General features: G+C 37.5%; 1 protein-coding gene across 1 annotated transcript; it reads left to right on the top strand.

Annotated features, from left to right (window-relative positions):
- The first annotated feature begins 871 nt into the window (after positions 1–871).
- PTHLH (parathyroid hormone like hormone) lies at positions 872–7,849 on the top strand. Its single transcript, XM_007949792.2, has 2 exons — positions 872–972; positions 7,423–7,849. Exons 1-2 carry the CDS (start codon positions 872–874, stop codon positions 7,847–7,849), a joined length of 528 nt encoding a protein of 175 aa, XP_007947983.2.
- The last annotated feature ends 9,085 nt before the right edge of the window (positions 7,850–16,934 follow it).

The following is a 16,934-nucleotide window of genomic DNA, read 5'->3' as shown; positions in this document are numbered from 1 at the left end:
CGCGCGCGTTCCTAGGGCGCCACCTCTTTGCGACTAGCTCACTTCTCCGGCAGGTTTGCCTCGGAGCGTGTGAACATTCCTCTACTCGGCTTTCAACTTGCCTCCAACCTGCGCTGCTCCGCCAGCATGCCTCCCTGTCCGTGAAGCGGGCCCCCGCTGCCCTGCTTCTCGGGCCGCCACCGCCGCCCCTCTGCGCCCCTATTAACCCGCCCTCGCTGCCACCTGGCCCTCCTGATCGACGACACACGCACTTGAAACTTGTTCTCAGGGTGTGTGGAATCAACTTTCCGGAAGCAACCAGTCCACCCGAGGAGGTAGACAGACAGCTATGTATATATATATGTAGGTCTCGCTACAAGTGGCTCTGGAACCAGAGGACCTGATTCGCAAAGCAGCTGACATCAGGGGGAAAAACTTTTTCTTATTTTAGGAGGGGACTAGCCCTGCTTCACGAACCCAGGAGAGCTGCTGGCCAGATTAATTAGACATTGCTACGGGAGACTTGTAAACACACTACTCATCATTGATGCATATATAAAACCATTTCATTTTCGCTATTATTTCAGAGCAAGCGCCTCTTTTTTTCCCCTCTCTTCTTTTCTTTTTGGTCCCTTTTTGCCTGTGTGGGTTGGAAAAAGCAGAATTGGAGTAGCTGATTCCTAATAAGTAAGTGCTGAGAGGGTATCCAAAGAAAGTTGTTGTTTTTTTTTTTTTTTTCCTTTGCAATTTGGGAGATGCCCTTGATGTTGGAGAAGCTTTTTGAGAACCAGCTAAAGGTGGGAAGGGAGGAAGTGCGGGGAGATGGAGAGTCTTGACCGACACTTAGGACCCCTTTCCATTCTGTTGCAGGTCCCGAGAGCGAGAGGATACGATGCTGCGGAGACTGGTTCAGCAGTGGAGCGTCGCAGTGTTCCTGTTGAGCTACTCTGTGCCCTCCTCTGGGCGCTCGTTGGAGGGGCTCGGCCGCAGGCTGTAAGTGCCCCGTGCTTCCCAGGGCGCCGGGTGAGGGTTAGGGAGGCCATTGGGAGAGGCCGCCAGGCTGGGGCGCTGCCGAGGGCTCGCAGCGGTCACTGACGCTCCCCGCCCGAGTTAGAGAGCGAGGTGATCCGGTGATCTGACTACCTGCCGGGGGTCTCAGCCTGGATTCCCCAAAGCGGACAGGAGTACTGGTTGAAATTCTAGGAGAGACAGGCGGATGGAGATAGGTTTCTGTGGGTTTCCGTAAGAGGGAGAGTTTTACAGAATCTCTTTAGACAAAGATCCTCTGCCCCTAGTGAAAGAAAAGAGTTACTTTTTCAGGACCTGGGAAGGTTTTTGAAACTTCGGATTACAAAAGATATAGATAACTAGGAGGAAGCTGAGGGTTCCAAAGGACATATGTCTGTGTGCGCCTGTGTACCATTCTGAATGTGGGTGACAATTTGTGTGTGAAAAGCAAAAACCTTACGTCTAATTTTATTATGAATGACATAATTTAAGCATATAAAATGAGACCATATTACATAATGAAGGCATTAATAATGAAGACATATTATATAATAAAGTAGTAACAACTTTGCAACAGCACAACTCCAATGTTAGGATTGATACAGTGCAGGGACTCTAGAGTGCTTGATTCCAAAAAGAATTTTAGGTGTGGAAATTTTTTTTCCTTGAAATTGTTGCTAGCAGTTCTTTAAGCCAGAGTCCAATATTTGCACTGCAGACTGACAACTTGTATTTTGATATCATCAATGACTCTTTTAAGGATAATTTTTACTTTGAAATAATCATACATATACCCACACCAGAGAAATACTGTATAACTGAAAAGTTGGAAAAGTGGTCTAGAGCGATGAGTAACAGTATATTAAAAATCTGTTGGCCCTAGCAGTTCATTAATGTGTGTAATGCCATCTTTGGGTGATCTTTAAACTGCAGACTCAGTGTTCAGCATGGGAAAACTATAAAGTTTTAGAACTGAGCAGAGTTTGACTCTGGGTAAGGAATTAAGGAGAACTTTTATACTAGCAATAAAAATATAATATCTAATATTTACAATCAACTTCCTAGCACTTCCTTGTAAATTCTCAAGGGTGTACAAAAAGGCAACTGTGTTATATATGCCCTTGGTCTATTATTATTGTTAGAGCAGAAAATCCTTAAATGAAATTACTTTGGACATGTCTGAACCTTGGCACCAAAATCTAGTATGAATCTCCTAAGGCAAATTGTGTAGAACATTGTACTGAAGATAAAGCTGCACTGTATTTTTCAAATCAACATTTTGAGAGTATATTTATGAATATTTTCTTCAGATTTTTTGCTCATTTTGAGACTTGTGTTAAATTCAATTATTTAAAACACATACGTAAATATAGGTAAGGTCTGAATATTTGAAGACATTTAAATGTTATATCTATTTGGCTAAGAAATACTATTTTGGAGCAGAGCCAATTTTTTCCTTAAAGTTGTCTATGAAATTCTTGTTCTTCTTTTGAGAAACAAAATGAACTATGATTAAATCCCCAGTTATAGTATAAAAGTAGAGCTAAGATGTCCAACAGGTTATTTTTAACTCTTTCTTTGTTGCACCTTGCAAAATCCACATCAGAAACCACTTAACAGCCAGAGACTCTGTTGTAGTTTTGTTTGTGGGTGAAATATAATATTGTAGTTAAACACTCACACTCAGCAGATGGTTATAAAACTACCACAAAACATTCTTATAGTTAATGGCTAATAGATCATCACATTACAGTCATGGTTTTTCATAGAGGCTGAAATCATCAGTAGATGAAGCTGTTTCATCAAATTATTGCAGCCAAATGGAGTTTAAAAAATCAAGTCATTATTTTTGCATTGTTGCCAAGTAACAGTAAATTCTGTGTGTAGACAAAACATTAGTCTACTATTACGCTAAATCAAGCTAGTTTCTTGAAAGAAATTTTAACATAATCAAACTATATTACTCCCCAATTTTTCTTCACACCAAATAACAGAAAAAATGCTTTGGAAGTACAGATTTAAAAAAAAAAAAATGAGGCTACCTTTTAAGGGAGAGGAAATTACTACAATAATAACAATTCCTAAGCCAAGTAAAGGAGGCAATTATCACTTGTGAATCTTTTGAACTTGTTAGTCCAAAAGACTTTAATTAATAGGGTTTGAGCATGAGTAAGTTGGAAAGCGAAGCCTATGAACTTTCGTGCTCAAATGAGCATGGACAAGTGGCTATCTCTGTCTTTAAGCTGGAGAGGGAACCCCAGCCCATTCAGAAACCTAAAAATTCATTGGCTGATGTGCTTGGGAGCCAGACTGGGTCTCTTGCACTTAATGAAAAGCATAACTTTCAACTGAGTCATTTGGGTTGGAAGGAACTTCTGGTGAGTCATCTTAACTCTAACACCCTAACCCTATCTCTTCCATGTACCACAGAATTTTCTGAAATACAGAGTCCTTGCTTAGGAGGTTAGCATCAGCACAACAGTCCTGCTTCTTTCTGTGCTGGAATGGGAATTCTCATTCCTGTGTTTATTCCCTATGTTCGTTGACAATGCCTTAGAAATTTATCTTCCCCTGAAAACTCCCTTGAGAGACGTTTTCCTTTAACACTATGTTTGACGGAATTGAGAGACATGTTTGATAAGCATTTCCCCTATATTTTTGCTTTTTATAATATACCTATATTTTGCAATATTTAAAGGAGACAATGAAGCATGGTAGACTTGTTTTTCCATGTTAGAGTACAGGTCTGTAATAAATACCATGCAAACTATGATGCTGTGTAATGTTTACAGACATAGAGTACAGACTGTTATTGAGGCCCTATTTACAACTTAATATCCCAGAGCTATCTAACTTAAAAAAGCCCTTTACTTGAATTTTATTACTCACCACTTGTGTATATCTAGTTTGTGCCTGCCAGTCATTTATGCTCAGGTCGGTTTATGTCTTATTTTAGAAATACATAGAAAGCTCTATGGACCTTAGCGCTTGTTGATGGTAATAGATATCATTATATTCCTCCTCCTCTAAAGTAGTTTCCCACTCGGCAGCACATTCTTCACGATATTTTAAACTTCAAAAGTCTTTGGAATACTAATAGCATTTTCAGTTTAGCATTTAAGAAAATTTGTGTTTTCTAATCTACTAAAAATTTCCCCTAAAAGGCAAAAGGAAAGCTTTGTGCTTCATAAGAGAGGTACTATTTTAAACTGGACAAAACTGTGCCACCTTGTAGGCTTTTTATAAAATAGAAGGATATAATGATCACTCCTTTCCCATGAGAACCATCCTGGGAAAGTACAGTGCTTAAGTCAGGAGGACACTGTGACTCACAGTTGACAGGCTGGTCAAGATGACAGAGGCATGTGTGCCAGTCAGAGTGGGCATGAGCAATGGTGGCTGGATTAGAACAGACAAACCGTTAAAAGTTTGGCTTAGAGTGAAGCTACACTGGGCTGTATTATAAATTTGGAGCAACACAGATAGTTTGGGTAACTGCTAGGAATCAAGAAAGTAATAAAAGCACCCAATACTATAAATGATCACTGGTTATTAACTTTTTAATGTGATATTTTGCTAAAAGATATTTATTGAACTGAAACAGTTATAAAATATGCAATGTTATCCATCCTATTCTTACAAAATATTATTAGAAGAAATACATTGAACCAAAGCCTCAAATTTGTTGGTTATTACAGGTTTCCAGAATATGAAATGTTGCCACAAAATAAGTGAATTTTAATTTAGTCACATTTACCTTCAGAAAGGAAGAGAGACTCCTTCATGGTTCATTTAAACCAAACTCCTGTTAAACTCCTTTCCATATTCAATGTCTTTTTACAATAGGCTACATGGCTTAAAATCATTCCCCATACTAAATAAAATGCTAGAAGGAAGCTGGGATTCTGACTATAAGGTTCAAAGAAATGATGACTGTATTTCATTTCTTATATTCTTCTTTGACTCATAGACAATCTGTCATCCCCAAGAGATAATCCAAACTCTACATACCCTAGTCCTTATTCTGGTGATGAAAATGACCTGCTTGAATCAGTAAGGTTGATCACCAAAGAAACTGATAAATCGCTGTTCATTGTCTATTGTGGTTCCCACCACTGACTTACTACCATTTGCACTTTCTTTCTTGTTCTCTCATATAAAATGCTTCAGTGTCCGCTGTAGAAAGTATAAAGGAGGTTGAAAAGTCAGTATTGGTTTTTGAATCAGAAGGACTAATTTTGAGGGCCCTGACTCTGCCACTTTCTTATTGTGTGACAAGCACAAACCCAAACCTAAACCCATTGCTGTGGAGTAGATGCTGACTAATAGCAATCCTATAGACAGGGTGGAATGGCCCCATAGAGATTCCAAGGCTGTAATCTTTACAGAAGCAGACTGCCACATCTTTCTTCTGGAGTGGCTGGTGGGTTCAAACCGCCAACCTTGTGGTTAACAGCCAAGTGTGTAATGACTGCACTGCCAGTGCTCTTTGTGTGACCAAGGACCAGTCATTTAATAACTCTGAACTGTACTTTTTCTATCTATAAAATGGGAATGAAAAAATGTAATTTTTGCATTTCTTTGAGAGTTAAAGACATTGTGCTAGTGAAGGTAATAAGGGACTCGAGACACCACAGTGTCAGAAAAGTAAGAATACTTGGGATATAGCCCTGTGAAGGGAGCTCTGGTAGCATAGTACCTAAGGCACTTGACTGCTAACCAGGAGGCTAGCGGTTCAAACCCACCAGCCACTCCTCAGAAGGAATGGGGCAATCTCCTTCCATAGTGATACTGCTTCAGAAACCCAAGGAGGGGTCGCTATGAGCCAGGTTCGACTCAACGGCATATAACAACAACACAACAGCCCTGTGAAATGCCCTCAGCTACTTTTAAAAGTGAGCTAGTTTGTAGGGCCTGTTTAATGCTAGAAGTTGGAGTTAGGTGAGGCATGGTTGAGGTAGGTGTGATATGACTGATTAATATATGTAAACCTTAAATGAGAGCTCTGGTGGCATAGTGCCTAAGGCATTTGACTGCTAACCAGAAGGCTGGCAGTTCAAACCCACCAGCCACTCCTTGGAAGGAAGGTTGGGCAATCTACTTCTGTAGTGATACTGCCTCAGAAACCCAAAGAGGGGTTGCTGTGAGTCACATCCAACTTGACAACAGTGTGTTTGTTTTGTTTTGTTAACCCTTAAATATGCTTGATGATGTGTATACAAAATAATAAAAGAATGCATGGATGGATATTTAAGGAAGATTCAGGGTGTTATCCAAAAGGATTGATTGGGAATTAGTTTATTCTGTTTCATTGTAATTTCAATGGAGTGATGTTTCAACAGAAAAATCACTTCATACTTGTTCCTAGAGATATAGTAAAACAAAAAGAGCAAGTAGAAAAGTTAATTTCTTGATTAATTGCTAAGGATAATACTCTCTGAAACTCTAAATTAAAAAAAACTTGAAGCACTGAAGAAATAGAATGATCTCACATCATTTAAATACACAAAGAAGCCCATTTTAAATGGACCACCCACTGCTTTACTGAAAAATGTGAGTTCTCATTCTTTCTCTCTCTCTCTGACAGTTAACCTTCAAAAATAGGTTCTTGGTAGCTGGTAGTCTGATCCCATGTAAAAATTCACTGTTAGTCAGGTGGTTTCCTAGACAGGCTTCACTGCTCACTTCATCCTTTGGCCTTTGTTTGCTTTATACTCTTGCAGCTTACTGGTTTTGAGGTTCATCATTATTATTTCCTTAATGTGGGAACTGTGTGTGTGTGTTTGGGGACTTGGAAAGCACTCAGGTGGAATCAGCCTTTTTGTTTGTTTGTTTCCTGAGCTTCCCTCAACACAACTCTGAAAAAATATGAAGAAAAGTTCAGTGGTTTCTGTCCATTTCTGATAAAACTACAAAAACCCAAACTCATTGCCATCGAGTCAGTTCCGACTCATAGTGACCCCTCCTTGGGTTTCTGAGGTGGTATCTCTATGGAAGTAGATTGCCCAGTCTGCCTTCCAAGGAGTGGCTGGAGGGTTTGAACCACCAGCATTCTGGTTAGCAGTCAAATACCTTAGGCATTATGCTATCAGAGCTCCAATACTAATACTTTAGATCTGGAAGGGCATATAGACATCACTGAATCCGACTCCATCCTAGAATATATTTCTAGACACATGAGGCCCAGGAATAGTCATGTTCTTGCCAAGGTCACAGACCTAGTGAGAGAAAGAACTGGGAGCTAGAGCTTCCTAACTACCAATTCTTGCCTCCCCATTCTCTCTACCCCTCCCCTGCTAGGGCAAGTTTGCTACTACTGCAGCTCGTACCTTGTATTGGGCCAATGGGAAAACTAATGGAATTTACTCATATCTTCATTGTCTCTGCCAGCAACTAGAATTTATTTTCTTTCCCTCCTGATATTTTTTCTTAAAGCAAAAGAGCTGTGTCGGAACATCAGCTCCTCCATGACAAGGGGAAGTCCATTCAAGATTTACGGCGACGATTCTTTCTTCACCATCTGATTGCAGAAATCCACACAGCTGAAATCAGAGCTACCTCAGAGGTTTCCCCTAACTCCAAGCCTGCCCCGAACACAAAGAACCACCCTGTCAGATTTGGCTCTGATGATGAGGGCAGATACCTAACTCAGGAAACCAACAAGGTGGAGACATACAAAGAACAGCCACTGAAGACACCTGGGAAGAAAAAGAAAGGCAAGCCTGGGAAACGCAAGGAACAGGAGAAGAAAAAACGGCGAACTCGATCTGCCTGGTTAGATACTGGAATAGCTGAGAGTGGGCTAGAAGGGGACCACCCAGCTGACATCTCCACAACATCGCTGGAGCGCAATTTACGGTAATGTTTCTCTGGCCCATAGCCTTTCCTTGGTGTGCTCTCAACTAGCTTTTGTAAACTTCCTTCTACCTTGGCTTGGACAAACCTAGATTTTCTCCCTTTTAGTATCTTTATCAATTGCTCCACAATTTAAAAGCTTACAAAGCCAAGATGACCCAGAAAATTGTCTGCCTGGAAGCAGTAACACTCCTCAAGCACCACTCCCCCCACAACACACACACAATTTACAACTTATTTTTCTTTGTCCACCATTCTACACCCCAACACCAATTCATCTCCACTCTACTATATAATTTAATTTATTATTTAAACCTCAGAAGCTAGTGATCATCTTCATCATTTGCTGAAGAAGTATATTGATTTCCTTACTTTGACATCTTCCCAAACTTTCTTGATATTTTTTCATTTCTTTTATCACTTGAAGAGAGAATAGAGTAGACTTCTGCTTTGATAATATCTACAGACACTGTAGAACAATATCTTACCATAAAAAGTTTCTGAGCCATTCACACTTTTAGATTTAACTCTGGTTTCTACCAGTTCATTAAAAAGCACTATAGTTTCTAAACATGTTTGATATTGGCTTGAGAAATATATAAGTTGTTCTCACTCATTTATTTGCTCACTAGCAAGTTGAAATAATTTTTCTGGGGTTATTCAGTAGGAATAAAACCTTAAGTTTATATGGCTTGTTTTATCCTCAGCTCAGAGATTGAGTAGGGATTATATTCATAGACTTTGGAGTTAAAAAGCTTAGATCCAAGTCTTGGGTTTAAACTTATTAGAGGTCACTACCTTGACTTGGTCTTTCTAAGATTCACTTTCTTCTTCTGCAAAATGAAGATAATGTACCAACTTCATTGGGTTGAGTGAAGATTAAATGAGAGTATGTTGCTTAAACCTATTCAATAGTAAACAAATAGTAAACAAATAAATTTCAACTTACTATTTTAATACTTTTACATCTAGTTCTGACTGTACCTGCTGTGGGTGTGCGTATTTCTGTGTGGCAGAAAGGGTACAAATATTAATCTCATTTTGTAAGATAGGAAACCAAGGCTCTCCACTGGTAAGGACCTGAACAAGGACATAATCAGTCCTTGGAACAGGAATTTATTTCCCTGTTTCTTGAGGCTTAGGCCAGTGCTTTATTGGCACTGCTTCTTTTTACATGCATTTCTACTGATAGGATCTTTTTTTCTGTTTTTTACTTTTCAGTACAGCACTTCTCTGGGGTTTGAAAGAGGAAAACAACACAAGAATGCATCATATGCAACCAATGATCTCATTATTTAAAGAGTCCCCTGTGACTTCTCCAGTCCTTCCCACTGACTCTGGTAGACATAGGATGACAGAATGATGTTTCAAAGGAGAGTTTGAACTTATTTGCCATCACTCCTCTCTTTGAGTTAAGTTGACAAAACTCATCATTAAATAGCATATTAAATGGCAATTATATTAGATTCAATTGAAGAACAGCTTTAGTAGTCAATGGGTAATGGCACTAGAAAAATCTTTAGCACAGTGAAAGACCTAGTCACTGCAGATATTTAATGGATCTATAAGGCATAGCAAACCCTATACCATTTTGGCTCATTGTATATCTTCAGTGTATTTTAAGATATGATCCTAACATAACAGTACATATTTATCACTGATGCAAGGACTCTACTTTTTGCTAAAATCTGTTTTCAATTCATTGTCTTTATATATATGTGGCAAGTTACAGAAGTAACTGTTATAGTGAGTTACAGAAGTATAAATGCTTCCCTAAGGATTTTATTCATTTAAAATTTGCAATGTTCTTAAGTATCTGGAGAATTAATAAAATAAGCACTCATCAGTTCTTAAGCCCAAAGCTGTCCCTAAGTTGAAGTAGGTCTAGTGAAAATTAGGCAGTGGCCTAATCAAATCCAGACCTAAGACCAGGGGGGCAAAAAAAAAAAAAAAAAGAATGTTTCTGCGTCTCCTTTCTGTTGCTTGGTTGTGGGGGACATTCATGGAAAGCACTGATTGTTTGGCAGCCAGATGTTGGCATTCTCCCAATTCAACCCAACAGAGAGGTACAGGGAAGAGTGGGGAAAGTTAGTAGTGTACTGATGAGAACATCTGGGGCTATGCAAAATTTGTAATTCCAATAAAATCTTTTCAGAATATGATTTTAAAGTTTTATAGAAGAACCATCTCTTATTAGTGTCTTCTTTTTAGCCTCTTGACATTATTACACGATTATCTGAGAGATCAGATGAGATAGCAAGCATGAACTTTATTATATATAGTATTTTTTTAGAAGTAACTACTAGTTAAAATTGTCTCCTCTCACATTTACTGTTCAGTGGGAAATACAGAGCTTTAAACTCTAGAAATTGCATTTTGGAATTTTTTATGTTGCAAATGAGATGTCCGGATTCAATGGGACTCATTTAATTGAAATTACATATTTTGCCTTGGTAAATATTGATTCAGAAATAGATAATTCATTTAAAAACTAGGACTCTAAAATATTTTCATGCATATTATGTACACATAAGAAACATACATACATATATACTTTTAGATTATGTTATGTGTTTAACTTTGCTATTCCAATATGTGCCTTTGATGAATACAAAATCAGGAGAGAGGATACCAAGCACTGAAACAGGCTGGGTGAGATGATGTATAATTAAAATATCCTTTGGCCCTTTAACTTATTCCTTTTTTCTTTCTTTCCTTCTGAGCTAATAATTGTGTAAAATTCTGTTGATTTTCTCCTAGCTTATCTTATTTTTAAACTCAATTCACTAAATAGCATTTAGTGTCAAACAATTTTAAAAAAGTACAGTACAAATTTTTCTTTTATTTTTGTGGTCTTTTTGGTTTTATTCATAACATCCATCTACATTCATCCACCACTTAAAATTTTAATCTTTTCTTTTCTCTGCAGTTAGGAGCTATTTCACCATTCTAATCCAAATTATTGGTGCAGCAGTCAATTTCTTAAAGCTTTAAAACATCCTAGATGCTCAATTTGCTTTTATTTCTTTATGTTGTACCCAAAACTCCTAAAGTTCAAGAATTTGCTCTTTTTTAGATCTCACATGCATACATATCTGCCGTGTAAAACTCTACACACATTTCTAGCTGTGAATGCAGTGGCATAGCCAATCAAATTCTATTCTATAGTTATTTCCTTAGAAAACAATACACGTCCACTGAAATAGACAACACAGAAGAGAAAGTGGAAGAAAAAAGCAGAGAAAAGTCTGCTGACCCATCTTCTTAAGATATTAACATCACAATATGGAGAGAGATTAGAAAGATGTCAACTGCAAGAGGTGCTTGATTCTAAGTAATAAGCAATAATGTAGGATACTGTTATTTTTCCATCTATTTGTTCTTAGTTATTCTCTAATTTAAAATAGGCTTTCATAGTTTCTAAACAAATAATTCTTACTTAGTTTTAGCTTCTATAACTAAAATCTGATGGTAATTTCATTCATTAGTGTTTAAGGGCAGCTAGAGACATGACAAAGTCCCTAGGTGGTACAAGCAGTTAAGTCACTCAACTTCTAACTGAAAGGTTAGAGGTCTGAGTTCAGCTAGAGGTACTCAGAAGAAAGACCTGGTGATCCACTGCCAGAAAACCAAACCACTGAAAACCCTACGGAGTGCAGTTCTACTCTGACACACATGGGGTTGCCATGAGGTTGCCATGAGTCAGACAGGAAGGAAGCGGTTTCTTTTCTTTTTGTAAATACATGATGGTTATCATCCCAAAGATGCTCTGTGTAACTACACATCTTCCTACATTTACCCGATGTCACACACTTTCTCTACACTCACCACAGTCTATTATCTTAGCAAAGGACTGGCCAAATGAGAACCTAAAGAAAATAAGTCACATGTATCAGTCATGTGTCACTGGAGAATAAAGGTGTATTCGATGATGGATTTCCCACCCTAGCCCTGTTTTCAATTTTGTCTCTTTCTTACCAGATTTGCCAGGAGGCAGCTCTTTGAAAATTCTCACAGAGTCTCTTTTCTGACAGAGCATAATTAGAAAGTAGACCCCTTAGCTTGTGCAACACATTGGTCACTTAATCTGGTCCACAACCTTTCCTGTAACAGAGGTTCTGGCAAGACATGTGGATCCCACAGGCAATATTTGTAGGAGATAATAACAAGAAATCCCCTGAATCTCTTTTGCATTGTGATTCTGTGTTCCTTGATTTATACCCTTTCATTTATGTCTCTTCATTTGTAAGGAATATTAACCAATTTTCTCCTCTTTCCCTTCCTTCTCTTTGCAGGAGGCATTGAAATTTTCAGCAGAGGCCTTCAGAGAACATATTGCAGGATTCTATAATAGTGAACATATGGAAAGTATTAGAAATATTTATTGTCTGTAAATACTGTAAATGCATTGGAATAAAACTGTCTCCCTTATTGCTCTATGAAACTGCACATTGGTCATTGTGAATAACTTTTTTTTTTGGCCAAAGCTAATCCAATTATTATTATCACATCTACCATAATTTATTTTGTCGACTGATGTATTTATTTTGTAAATGTATCTTGGTGCTGCTGAATTTCTATATTTTTTGTAACATAATGCACTTTAGATATACATATCAAGTATGTTGATAAATGACACAATAAAGTGTCCCTATTTTGTGGTTAATTTTAATGGATGCCTAAATAGAATTATCCAAACTGATTTTCCTCTGTGCATGTAAAAATAGCAGTATTTTAAATTTGTAAAGACTGTCTAATAAAATATAATCTAATTACATCATGACTCATAGAGTGAATTATTCTAATAGAAGGAACACGTTGTAATTTTTTAAACTGCATTTGAAAATAGTCTTAAACTTAATATATTTATATTGGTACATATTCTAATACTTTCACATTAGCTTTTAGTTAAAAACTGCTTAGAATTTATTTTACTTTAATATTTCACGTCAAATCAATAGAATGGCTAAACAATCTAAACTTCATTTCAGGAGTTACATTGAATTTGAGGTGGAGACAGGAGAGGGCAGAAAAGCAGCAGAGAAAATCAGAAGAAAGGATTAAAGAAAGTCAACCTGAGCTTAAAGAAAAGGTGGGAGGAGAAGGTCAGAAACTTGAAGGCAAGAAGTAATGTTAACTACATACAAAGTTTAATTTGAGGGATCTTTTCCTTACTGGTAACAACAATAATATGCATAAAAGAGCTGTTTGAGAATTCTGCCTGTCAAGATTTCCTTCCAGAGAACAGAGACTCCAAAAGCCTTCAAAGGTTGAGATGTCACCGCTGATTCCTGTGATATCACACCTTTTGGGATTATTATGCATAGCAGGAATATCACACTGTATGAATCCCTTTTCCTTTCATATCATCCCAGTTGTACCTATCTCTGTGTTGGGATGAAAACACCACCATTCTTCCTTCCACAGGATTTGTTCTTTAACTATATTCAGCTTAGGGCACATCAGTTTTTTGTTTTTTTTTTTTTTTTTTAAAGTGAACCAAGCAAGCACAAATTTAGGAAATACCTGTTTATGCACAACACCCTGTTAGCAGTTTGTGGGATGCACAAGAAGAAAAATACTCTCACTGCCCACAAGGCTTTCTCACACTGGCGGGTAGATTTTGCATACTTAAAATAGCTAAACTGACGGGTTAAAGAGACTATGACATGATTCAAACTGCTATGGATATTTAGAAAAGGAAAAAACAAAACAAAATCCGAATCAGAAGGGATTAATCTAGGCTGGGTGTGACTAGGATAATATTTCTGGGGGGAATATGCTAAAATTGAATAACTTTATGAATAAAATAGAAAAAATTCATTCATATTTTCACTTGAGTCCCACAGTCTTCAAAAGAGGACCCGCATTCCTATATTTTGGTAAGATTTTTGAAGCCATATTTATAAACAAATAGATTTTGTGTTGAGCTTCACTTATAAATTTGTTGGATCTGATTTTTACACCTAAGGAATGTTTAGATGTTTAAGCCCAAATATACCTATATAAAGAATATAGTTTGGAATACTTAAAAATGCATATAACCACATTTTGCAAAACTCCGTTTGAAACCCTAAAATCTTAAGTAAGGTTGTGCCAAATCCTTAGAGGTTATTCACATGAAAAATCTGTTTTAAAACACTGTTTTGGCAAACACTTGGACATGAGGACAAGTAAGTATCAGATCCATCTCCAAATACAAGTCCTCCTTCAGTTTGTCTTCACAAGTTTCTCACTTCGGAAAAGGAAGGAGGGAAAAGAAATTTAGGGATTTATAGTTATCAATTCTCACCAAATAATTATTAAGGCAATTACTGCCTTTAGTAATTCCTTAGATCCTTTAGCAGTAAAAGAATAAAATTACGGGGTAAGGAATAGAGTGGGAAGATGAAGAAAGCTAAAAAGCTTTGGAAAAAAAATTGTGAACCACTCTTGTCATTTTCTATGAAAGAAAAACAAATCTATAATTTAAGATGATATGTATTTAAATGTAAGTAAATAGCAAATTACAGTCCAAGAGAATACGGGTTATCCTTGACTTAAATAATGTTTATAAAGCAGTAATATTTTAATAAAGGCAAGTTGGACTAAGTGTTCTGGAACTAAAAACGTAAAATAAAATCTGCTAACACGCAATTACCTTCCTCAAACTCTATTCAGACAGAAATTTGGTATTTAAGCAGATACCTAATATACATTTATGGACACTGTGTAGTCCATCTCAAAAAGATAATTAGTGACACTTACGTGTGAAAACCTTATTACTTACCTCTCTGTATATCTTAGCCATAGTTCTAAAACAAGTGCATTTTAAAGCACTGTACTCATCATGCAGCTGAGGTGTTCATGGCTACATTACGAACAAAGATCCATGCTGAAATTAGTAGTCCTGGAAATCTTTAAAGCAAAACATCTCCTTCCTTGATTCAAAAAAATAATTTGATACAAAAATAAAACACCCTCCCCTGCCATGGAGTCGATTCCAACTCTTAGTGGTGACCCTATTAGGACAGAGGAGAACTGAACTTTCCCATAGGGTTTCCAAGCTTGTAAATCTCTGTGGAAGCAGACTGCCTCATCTTTCTCCTATGGAGTGGCTGGTGGGTTCGAATGCTGGCCTTTTGGTTAGCAGCAGAATGCCTTAACCACTGTGCCACCAGCACTCCTTTTATGGAAATACAGGCAGCATCAATCTGAGAAAAAAGGAGACACTGAAGCTTTTCTTAGAGAAAAGCATAATGATACACCTTGATGGATAAGAATTCAGTTTTAATTTTCCATTAGCTACTCGGTTGAGCAAAGCAATTATTTAACTTTCTGTATCTACCATTCAAGTAAAATGGATTCAATCTTTCTAAAATTCAAAAAAGGGAGCTCTGGTGCCGTAGTACCTAAGGTATTTGACTGCTAACCGGAAGGCTGGTGGTTCAAACCCATCAGCCGCTCTACAGAAGGAAGATTGGGCAATCTTCCATAGTGATACTGCCTGGGAAACCCAAGGAGGGGTTGCTATGAGTCAGATCCCACTTGACGGCAGTGTGTTCAGTTTGGTTTTAAAATTCAAAAGTCTTTCTAACACATGGCATAACGTACCCAATAAGAACAGTATCAAGAATTACTTCAATTATATCTTGTCATCAATTCATAAGATTAATATGAAGAAACAGGATTTAGTAGGTGCTCACAAGCATTTGAAGAACATGAGTTATGACCCTTAGTAAGAAATCTCAGAATACTTACACTATCACAAGGTATCTGCTGTAGGGTAATCTATAATTTGATTCTAGAGTATTTTACAGTTTAAGTGCTGTTTTTTTCCCCTTTGCCAAAAAGTCCATGGAAAAACAGAATCAGCTGGAGACAGAAACAATATGTTGAAGCTGAGAGTGTTCATCTGTCAACAGTGTGCACTTTTCATGAGAGTTCTAAGTAGGAAGTGACCATAGTCATCATTTCTTCCTCAAATAGAAATTTTTGCCACTCCTCTTCATTTGATAACCCAGAAGTTATTAAGAACAAGGATATTGTGAAAGATTCTATTACATAGTTAGCAGAATTCTGCCATATGGTAAGTTACTCCTAAGGATTCAATTGATTGTGTCAGAGGATATTAAAGGTTGGTAGCTACTAAAGATTCCAAAGGCTTACACTATCACTTCAGTGCATTATGCTATCATGTGTCCTGGGGTAAATGCCTTAAGAGAAATTGCATGCCTTCCAACCTGCCAATGTTACTTCCCTAATTATTTTGTAAACTTCTTAAGGGCAGGAGAATTATCTTATTTGGTATGTACCAATCAACACTAAATGATAGCATGAGGATAGAGCAGGTGTTCAGCAAATATTTGTTAAGTAGTTTTAAAAGTCCTTTCATTTCCTGGATGAATCTATTGAAAAGCAGAATTAAATGAAAAGTCTGCCAGAGGTAGGAGATTGATCCAACTTTTGGTGATTTCAGACTCTCAAGCCAATAAAGAGAAGCTTAGAGAATAACTGCTCCAAGTTACCAGCAGTTGACCACAGTGCCTTTGTGTTGCAGCCTCTGGTTTAACAGGAACTCTCCCAGTCCTGTAAACAGAAGAAGCAAGGAGTTATATTGAGTATACAGCAACCTCCCAGAGGAAGGGAGGAGAATTTAAAATATCAGGTTTTCTCCCATGAATACACTGCACAGAAGTTACCCACAGGGCCTAGTTGTGCAAAAGGAGCACACTGCTATGTTGACAGAAGATTAATGTACACAGTTCCCAACCTGAGCTACTCAACATCAAGATGAGAACATTCACATCTCTGTGTAAGTTCCTGATATGCTCATATTTACAAGTTCAAAGTGTAAGAGTTGCTTTTCAAATTGCATTTTAATTAAACTTCAAAACAGCTTTCAAACAATTCTCTTACATTTTCCTCCAAACATTTATAAATTGGAATAAATATAAAATGTGTCATGCCTGAAAAATGGGTTGTTTTAATGGTGACCCCTACTCCCTGCCAAATCTACATTCCTTTGGGGTCTGAAAAGCAAAATAGTCCATCCATCTTCCTTTTGAGTTAAGGTAATTGATGGTCACTGTTCATTGGTTTGTCACTGCTGA

Source organism: Orycteropus afer, unplaced genomic scaffold (genome assembly GCF_000298275.1).
Source record: "Orycteropus afer afer isolate SDZICR_OR568_19922 unplaced genomic scaffold, OryAfe1.0 scaffold00254, whole genome shotgun sequence".
Taxonomy (NCBI): domain Eukaryota; kingdom Metazoa; phylum Chordata; class Mammalia; order Tubulidentata; family Orycteropodidae; genus Orycteropus; species Orycteropus afer.
This window is presented reverse-complemented; position numbering and strand designations above follow the sequence as displayed.